This window comes from Triticum aestivum, chromosome 5A (assembly GCF_018294505.1).
Source record: "Triticum aestivum cultivar Chinese Spring chromosome 5A, IWGSC CS RefSeq v2.1, whole genome shotgun sequence".
Lineage (NCBI taxonomy): Eukaryota > Viridiplantae > Streptophyta > Magnoliopsida > Poales > Poaceae > Triticum > Triticum aestivum.
In genome coordinates, this window is record NC_057806.1 from 680,027,319 (window position 1) to 680,036,775 (window position 9,457).

A 9,457-nucleotide genomic window follows, 5' to 3' on the forward strand; every position below is an offset into this window, starting at 1 on the left:
CTTTCCTGCAGATGCCATCTCGTCACCGAGCGCTTTCATGCGCCCGATGTATTCGGCCACCGTCGAGTTGCCCTTCTTCGTCATGGAGAGGGCGATTCTGGTGTTGACGATGTGCGCCTGAGTCTGGGAGATAAAGATCTCCGTGATGGCGGCCCAAGCTTCGGCCGCCGTGTTGCAGTGTGCAACCTGGATCATCACCGGTGCGGAGATTGAATTAAAGATGAAACTCAGCACCTGGGAGTCGCGAGCCCTGTCGATGTCGTACGCCGGATTGGGCACATCGGTGGGCTTGCCTTCCTTGTCCGTGAGCTTCCGGGCCGGCAGCTCCCTCTCAGGGTCGAGGTAGGAGACGAGCTGCGCGCCCCGGATAGCTGCCATGGCCTGCGCGCGCCACACCAGGAAGTTGGAGCGGTGAAGACGATCGGCGATCGGGATGAGGGCTGGTGTGGCGACGGCAGAGCTTGAGGAGGCCATGGGTGTGTGATGTGCTAGAGAAAGAGGCTCTGAATACCATATAAGATTGCGTTAAGCGTATGCCTAGCAGGGACGCGTTGCGTGTTATATATATAGGCCACAATGCGGCTAGGGTTTACAAGATTTAGTTGGTTAGGTTGTTGGATTGATCTCCAAGTTAACTATACAAGATAGAGATCAATTCAACATTCTACCAACCGAGTTACATGAGATAAACATACCGCACCGGCCCTACAACGTATATACGGTTTATACTTGCACCATAATACGCATACAAGTATTCTAACATCGACGACGGGCGAGGCGTCGCCGTCCGTCCGTCGGCGAGGCCGCGGCGGCAGGGGCAGCGGCCCAGTTCACCCGGCGCAGGAGCAGCGAAAGCGGCCGCACATGCCGGCCCCCATGACGCGTGCGCCGTGCACGGGGAGCACGCGACGGGACGCTCCTTTCGCGCGTGTACTACTGCATCCTGGATGGATGGATGCATGGATGGACGCTCGGATTTGATTGGGGAGGATGTGCTTGTACTGTGCCCCGGCTTGATGATCGTCAACTGCTGCCTCAGCCACAAGAGTGGACAGCAGCCAATGGGGGAGCGGTTGGTGGTGGTCTGGTGCGTGCGGACGCACTTTGGTGGTCACGCTCCTCCGACATGTCTGCCTGCCGACGGGATATTTGATGCTCTATTCTTTGTTTCTATCTTCGTAGATTTTAGCTAGGAGAGATCACTTTATTGCGTATTAGCATGGCGTACTTCTCATGTTTTGAACGGAGTCTGGAGCCAAACAAATTTCTCCTCACGCCCCTTATCAGGAATCCATGCATCCCTTATCGGTTTATGGATTGCTAAGCACAGTGTAGAGATGAAAAAACTTCATTATTTCTAAAACATGTCAATCCAATGACGACTTTTGTGGATCCACCCATATAGGTGGGTTGGTGGCGTCTAGTGTTGTAAAGATAAGAGCTTGAATACTCCTAGTAAATTATATCAAAAAAACATGACAAGTGTCGGGACTACTATACGGAAACTGACTAAACAATGTTAGCTCGATGACCCTTGGGGGTGAACGTTCAGTGGCATCGGATACCCGCCCTGATTGGGGTCAGATGTGGAAGAGGGGGAAGTAGAGATGAAGAATGAAGAAGAGAGGAGATTTTATTGCGGAGCCATCCTAGAACTTGCGGTCGCCAGACATAAACACTATACCACTGGGCTTTAGGCTTCTTTTGGTTCATAGGATAGGATTATCATAGGAATAGGAATCTTATAGGAAATGAGATGACATGTATCTCAAATCCTATGAGTAGGAATAGGAAACAAGATGTCATTTGGTTGACACCAAAGGAATTTTTCCATTGAGTCTAGGCTCTTTTTTATTTTCCTATGAAATGTGGAGGATAGGAACCAATCCTATGTAGGAATAGGAATTCATTCCTATGAACCAAAGGGCTCTAAAGGAAAAAATCCCATAAGAATCCTATCCTCTAGAATTCCTATGAAATTCCTCTAAACCAAACCAAAGGAGGAGAGATGGAGTTGATTGGGGAACTGTCATGCATGCTGCCAGTGGCGGCAGATTGAGGTCATTGGCGGTAATACAAGTAGGAAGGGGCGAGTCTATAAGATGATGATCGAGTGAGAGAAGAGGGAGCCAATCAAACAAGGAAGGGGCCTTGGGGCGTTGTTTGCACCCAAATTAGTCAATGAAAAGATTGGTCATGACCCTGAGTTTGTATGAAGTACAGTTAAATCCATACAGGTTCTGGTGTTTAAAAGGGGACATTAAAGTATACTCGTCAAACATGCGGGAGCATTTCTTTATTGTTGGTTGAATTGAAATTGCTTCCTTTCATATTTGTGTGAAATTTCTTCCTGGAGCATCAGTGTGAATTATCTTCTTGTGCATTCAATATTGTCTTAGTCATTGACCTTTCTCCTTGCCAATTTTTTTAAACCCCACCCATATATTAATTAACTAACAAGATTCTTACAATCGATCATTACATAGTTTGCCACGCAGCGCGGAACACTATTACAAGAAGCACCATCAGGCGTGCTATCAAAACTAAATTTCGCAACCTTATGCGCCACCCTGTTAGCCTGACCTTTCTCCTCGCCGTTTTTTTGACTTGTTGATCAAATGGCCAACACCCAACGTAAAATCCTTTCCATTCTCCCATACATCTCCTTTGAGTACGATGGAGTGATTGCACATACTGAAAAGGTTAAGGCAAATGATATTTGGATAAACCGTATGATTCAGTCTCGGATTATGATAGTTACAAAATAAAGTTTGAGGACATAACACATGAAGTTACTCTTAATTGAAGTTAGGCTGGTGGGAGTGATTCTTTCTTCATCTATACAGAGTTTCAGGGGTGTATTTTTCATGCTTTCGTGCCAGGACAGTTCCTTTCTTCATACGCTAGTATGTCATATCAGCTAGCTTGTATGCTTTTTAGAGAAGTTAGCCTGTTTTTTGAGGATAGATAGAAAGCTAGGCTTATCTGGTGTTCTGCATCTACATTATGTACTCTCTATTTTTCCAGAAAAAATAGTTATGGGATCCTATGGTCGAAACCTTATTTTTCTAAAGAGGATCGAAACTATGATTGATTGACACGGAATGATATGTATCACTCACTGCGAGTGTTTAGACTCCGATCACCCACTATCATAGGAACATGGACCGGCCCTTTAGGAACTAAAGTGAAGCAAGCCATGAACCAATGGAGAGGTGACGACTAGTTTTAGGAATTGTCTTGAAGGTTCGTGACCAATTTTGGAATGATCTACAAGGTTCCTGAACTGGGCTTTTTTGCTTCTACTGGTTTTTCTGTTATTATGTGTTCTTTTTCCTCTTCCTTTTTTTTGAAATCACAAACTAAAACAACCAAAAATATCTAAATATATTTAAATCAAAATATTTATTCATTTAAAAAACAAGATTCCATTTTTTTCAAGATTTCTCCATAAATGTTTTCGTGTTTTTATAAAAGTGTTTGGAAATTTACAATGTTCAGAATTTATAAATTGGCTCCCAGTAGCAAGAAATATTCATAATTTTTCAAAATTGTTCGCAAATTTCAAACGTTGCTGGAACTTTTTACAAATAATATGTTCATTTTTAAAATTGTTGACTGATGATTTTTTTATTTCAAAAAACTTTTTTGAATTCGGGAACTTTTTCAAAATTCTGAACATCTTTTATCAACAATTTTTTAATTTGAAGAAAAAAAATAATTCACGATTTTTTCCAAATTCGTGGTCAATTTTAAAATTTATAAACCTTTTTCTGAATATTTTTTATATTTGAGAGAAAAATTGAATTTTTAATATTTTTAAATAACTCCTGCACACTTTTAAAATTGTCGAATATTTAATTGGATTCATAAACTATTTATAGTTTTCATGGACTTTTTTTGTTCTTCATGAAATAAAATCTGATGAAAATACACAAAAGCCCTATAGATTTATGCTTGAGAGATACAGATTTATTTTTTGTTGTTCGGGAAAACATGCCTGATGAAAAAACACAAAGGCCATGCATATACTCCCTCCATTCCACAATGTAGTGTTTCCTCTATCCACGTGCTTCAACTTTGACCGTAAATTTAACTACCAAGACCGATTGCGGCGGGAGCAAAAATTATATCAGTGAATTCGTATTCGAAAGAAGTTTTCAATTATATAATTTTTTCTCCCGCCGCAGTTGGTCTCGTTGATTAAATTTATGGTCAAAGTTGGACCTCGGGAAGCGCGGACGCACTATATTTTGGAATGGAGGGAGTACTTGTTTGAGCGATACAATTTTTTCTGTTGTTGTTCGTGAAAAAAAAACCAGATGAAAAAACACAATTCTTTTTGTTTGAGCGATATATACACGCTATGATATCTAGAGCTAGCACCATAATGGGTTGTCCCATAGCCAAGCATTCTAGGCGAGGGGAGTGATGGCAATACAAGCATTTTTGTTGTATACATTAACCCTTTTTAATGTCCGATGATCTTATTTAATTATACGATAAATATTTTTTAACATACATTGAACAGTTTTTCAATATAGAGTTACATTTTTTTATAAAACACATATTGAACAATCTCATCAAATATTTTGTCTTCAATTTTACTAGGTTTTTACAATCTAGCTCCTAAAAAACAACATTCGGTTTTTTTGGTGAGGAACTTACTAACAACTGAAGAGAGAAAACCCCGGTCATGGGTAGATTGGGCTGGCCCATTTGCCCTTTATTCAGCGAAGTCTTCTCTATTTGTCGCGTGCAGGCGGCGAATAGGATGAGCCACTTCTCGGTTGCCCACACTGTCTGGTAGGAATGTCCCGAAGGGATACCCGTCAGTTAGTTGCTCCCCATTCCTATGATCTCAAACTTGAGAGCACACGTTTGGATAGGCGGGCCATTCAGGCTTGCCTCAGCTCCTCCTCGGTTTTTTCCTTCGCACGCGTCATCTCCGCTTGGGTTTCTATATCTTTTTGGTAATCTATATATATATATATATATATATATATAGTAAGTTGAAATAATCTGAACCAAATCGGTGTACTTTCTTTTCTTTCTTGTACTCATCCCCTTAAAAAATAACATGAATTAATTTATGAAAAAATGCATCTGACATTGGACGGAAGGATCACGTTAATTATGAAAAGTATACTTTTTTTCTTCTAATTTCGAGTAGTACAACATGTAATATTGAATTACTAAAATATGTTTGCCTTTGTTGCAATGACGGCCCCTGAGGAGCACATCATCCAGATGGGTTCGCTAAAGAAAAAGAACACTATCCAGATCGGTTTAGCAGCCATCCTCTCGTGATATGCTGGCCTTTTCCCATGCTGAAAAGTATCCCAGATTTCCAGAAGCAACAAATCAAAGTCCTCTTTCTTTTCTCAATTTTTTTTCTTCAAAGTCTTCCATTTCCCATTTGTCAAGGTCTAGATCGTTGGGCAAATCGGAAAGCTCCTCTCAAGTCACTTTTACCAACTATTGTCCCGTGCGTCATTACTTGACTCGCTGGCCTGAAGTTTCTACGGCAGGAAAAACGTGTTTGAAACTTCTTCCCGGCGCCCAGATTAATTTTACCAGTCCGCCAAATTTCGTTCTTTTGACAATTCACAGTTTCGGTCAGAGTGTCAGACATGGTGACGTCCAGTGATTGAAACTAAAACAGAGAGAAGAAGAAGATGATGAAAAAACAGCAATCGCATCTGCCGCACGGCTCATCCCTTTTGCAGGAGGCCGAAGCACAAATGTCCCACCATATTTACAGCTGAGCTCCACACTATGTCCACTTGGGAGAGAGGGACGTTGGTGCGGGTAACATATACACATGGCGCGTCGTGTGGATCGATCGATCAATCGGAGTGTAGACAAACTACTGCTCGAGCCAAAAAATTGAGACCGGGGGAGGAAGCAGAGACCCCTGCCGTCGCCTCTCCAGAATCCATTCCCATCCGACCGGACGATGGATGGGTGTCATACGATGCATTGCTTCAGCGACTTGGGCGTGTGGGTTCCCTTTAACCTTACCTACACAATTGACAAACAACCCGAGTTAATTTACTAGTAACCCGACAAGTAACGAGACAGTAACAAAACAGCTGTAACTTTTGTTCGCTTTCACGACAGCTAACATTTGACGAAGTCGAGGAGATTCTTCCGCTACGAAGATCACGCCAAAAGAGCCATCGGTCGAGCTGTGCTTCCGACGGAAGCAAAGAAGGTTCATCAGGCGGCCACACTGCGCGACAGTGACACGCCGGGTTTTTGGTTGCGGTTGTGAGGTCATTTTTAGCCCATTGTGCATGCACAGATGGCCGCAGCGACCATCCATCCAGATATCTCTACAAGTCGGCCCGCACTGTCCAGATCAGTCGACCATGGGACCGTCCACGTGTGGCGAAACGTGTCTCAGCAGCTGCTGGACCGTGTCTCCGTCCGGTTTTCGTGCGGATTTTGAGCAGGGTTGGCGCTGTTTGAATTTGACTCTCTCCGTCCGTCCGTCCGTCCTTGGAGCACCCGGAGTCAGCTAGCTAGGAGCAACCACACTACTCACTAATCAAAATTTGATGGTACAGCTAAGCTAATGTGGTGCAGCACTGACCAGTTGGGTTAATCTATGCGCCCGGTAGCAGGCGCAAGTAGACTAATTCAGAATTTCAGGCTCCCATCCGCCCGTTGCACGAGCTGTCGTGTTGCTCGGTACAGTTGCGCCGGCTGGGGAAAGTAGTAGAGTAGATTCCGCGGCGCGCCTCGGATTACACTACACACTACGCTGGCGCGTTTTGCACACAAAGTGTCAAAGTTGGATCAGCTGTCAGGCCGAAAGCGCTGGGATGAATGGATGAATTATACTACTATACACCCAAAGAAGCGCCTGGATTGTGCTGCGGAATCTTGAAAATTAAAATTCTTTCCTGCGAGCTTGCATGGCGTATTGCAAAGCTCCAGTTTATCTGAATTTTAGTTGTTTGTTTGTTTGGCGTGTGTGACGGTGGCTGCTACTGACACACTGATCATGGCGATGGTGTTTAATGCGATCGAAGATTGGCATGGAGGGGGTGAGGGGACTCACTGCTTCGATGTCGATTCTGTAGACGACGTGCAGCCGGCGCTTCTCCCGGCTACTGGCCCGGTATGCCATGGCGAGGTGCGCGGCGGCGAGCGCGAGCGACATGAGGAACATGGCCTCCACGGCGAGGAGCTGGCCCTTGCCGTGCAGCTCGAGGCCGGCGGCGCCGTCGGCCGGCACGCCGAAGACGGCGACGGCCTTGGCGAGGACGTAGAAGAGGGAGCCGACGCTGCAGGCCGCCGCCACCCACAGGTAGGCCGCGCCTCCGCCGCACGCCGTGTAGGCGCCTGCACGAAATCGGCCGAACGATTAGTAAACTCACAGAGGAACAAAATCTGGAGTCGATTCGAGATGAGGAAATTGACAGCGCGGAGGGGCGGGGCGGGGCGCTCACAGAGGATGAGGAGGGAGCGGGCGGCGGAGACGGCGGGGAGGTCGACGAGGGAGGAGCGGAAGTGGAAGCCCCTGGCCTGGTCGAGGAGGGTGTGTGCGGAGGAGGCGCGGAGGAAGTTGGAGAGGAGCGCGGGCGGGAGGAGCAGGTCGAGGAGGACGACGAGGAGCGGCGGCGCGCAGACGAGGAGCAGCGAGGCGAGCATGGAGACGAGGAAGAAGGCGGTCTTGGCCCACCGCCAGGGCCGCGCCCACAGCCCCTCCCCGTGCGCCAGCGGCAGCGGCAGCGGCAGCTTCTTCTCCATGCCGGCCGATCGGTCAGGCGCCGTGCTGCGCTAGTAGTGGCAGATCGAATCCGGCCGGGCAGCAGTCGACGGTGGATGACGGTCTGGTGGGAGTGGTGACGACGAATCGGGGCGCGGCGGGTGTGAGGGGGCAGTGGGTTCGGTCGGAGCCGAGGTTTTAAGCGGGGAGGGGGGGACGGCGGGGCGGAGGAGCTTTTCTTGTGCGTGCGTGGGTGCTGGGGTCGGGGATGGATGATGGTTGTGGGAGGCGTAGCGCAGGGCCTATTGCTACTCCTACTCCACGGCAGCAGCCTCGGGCCCGGGGCGCGCCGGGAGCCGCCACGGGTGGCGACGCGTCAGCAGATGCGTCCGCGTCTCAGCGCGCCTGGAGAAGCTTCCGGTTAATTACGGGGGACGAGGGCAGGTTGCGTGATGAACGATTATCTGTCTCAGATATTTCTCTTTCAAAAAAGGAGAGATAAAACTGTCCCGGATATGGGCTCGAGGGCTATGAGATTTGCAATGCCTCTCCTTTCAAATTACGAGTAACTTTTGGCTTTGATTTTCACTGGAACGCCGCGTCATCATCCGTCCTCAACTTTGCCAACACACCAAGCATATTATTATGGGTCTGTCTAGGACACATCTAGATGTGACATAACTATGTCACATCTCTGTTTGTGGTCTATTTTTTTTATCCTAATTTTTTTTATTTCTTATTGCTACATTATATATTTGTAGGAGTTTAGATGTGACATCCTTAAAAAACATCTAGATGTGAATTAGACAAACTGTATTATTATTCGGCAGATAAATCACACCGGTCGTGTCTGTTTGCCAAGTGTCAAATCGACCATAAAAGACAGAGAATGACACGCTCCAGACGCGTGGAAAGACAAAACCTATGTTTCCGAAAGAGAAAAACATGATAAAAACACAAGTGTGGTGTCATGTTTTGACGACGATAACAACAGTGTACGTGAATCTTCTTTGGCTCAGGGGCAGCGCACCACATGGGCGCCATGTGGTACGACATCCCTCGGCCGAACCCCCATCGAATCCACGTGACCGAGGCCGCGCACATTCGGGCAAATGGACCGGCCATGTGATGCGTGGAGCTGCAGCAGCATAGGCGCATAGCCAACCGTTAACTGCCGGCCAATCATCTCATAAACAAAGCGTGTGTGAGTGCTGACCGGTCTTCCCTGGCGCGCTGCCGAGAGAGATTCATCCGCCGTGGCCGTGGATTAGTACGAGCGGCCAGAGAGTAGAACTACTTTTCCTCCTTTATTCCAGTCCAAAATTTGACGAGGGTCTTCAGTTCTAGGAGTTGACCGGAGCACTTGGGGAGCAGCATCTGCCGTGGATACACACTCGTACGTTTTTTTTTTGTTTTTTTTTAAAGGAGGTTATACGGCCATATACGCACTCGTACGTGCATGAGGCAGATTGATGGAGGTGTTTCCCCGGGTGTTGTGCAGAGATTGATCGGTCGAAACGCAGCAACTAGGGAGGAGTACTTTCTTTTCTTGCTCACAGTTGCTTGTGCCTTCGTTTTCTCCCTCGTAATAATGAACCGGCTTCTCTCCGTTGACCTGACAGCTGATTTGAGAGGATCCGGTTGAGGACGTCACCCCGATTGTCCCCTCCTGCCCCTTTGACTATCCACCACCACAAGGGAGAAGCGCACGAGGAATACAAGTTTCCTCGCGCTGAT

At 46.9% G+C, this 9,457-nt stretch overlaps 1 protein-coding gene across 1 annotated transcript; it reads right to left on the reverse strand.

The window, feature by feature from the left end:
- Window positions 1-5,397: 5,397 nt before the first annotated feature.
- On the reverse strand, window positions 5,398-7,959 carry LOC123105936 (uncharacterized). Its single transcript, XM_044528119.1, has 3 exons — window positions 7,461-7,959; window positions 7,070-7,353; window positions 5,398-6,024 (listed from the first exon to the last, which is right to left on the reverse strand). Exons 1-3 carry the CDS (start codon window positions 7,759-7,761, stop codon window positions 5,971-5,973), a joined length of 639 nt encoding a protein of 212 aa, XP_044384054.1. The 5' UTR covers window positions 7,762-7,959; the 3' UTR covers window positions 5,398-5,970.
- Between the last annotated feature and the right edge of the window lie 1,498 nt (window positions 7,960-9,457).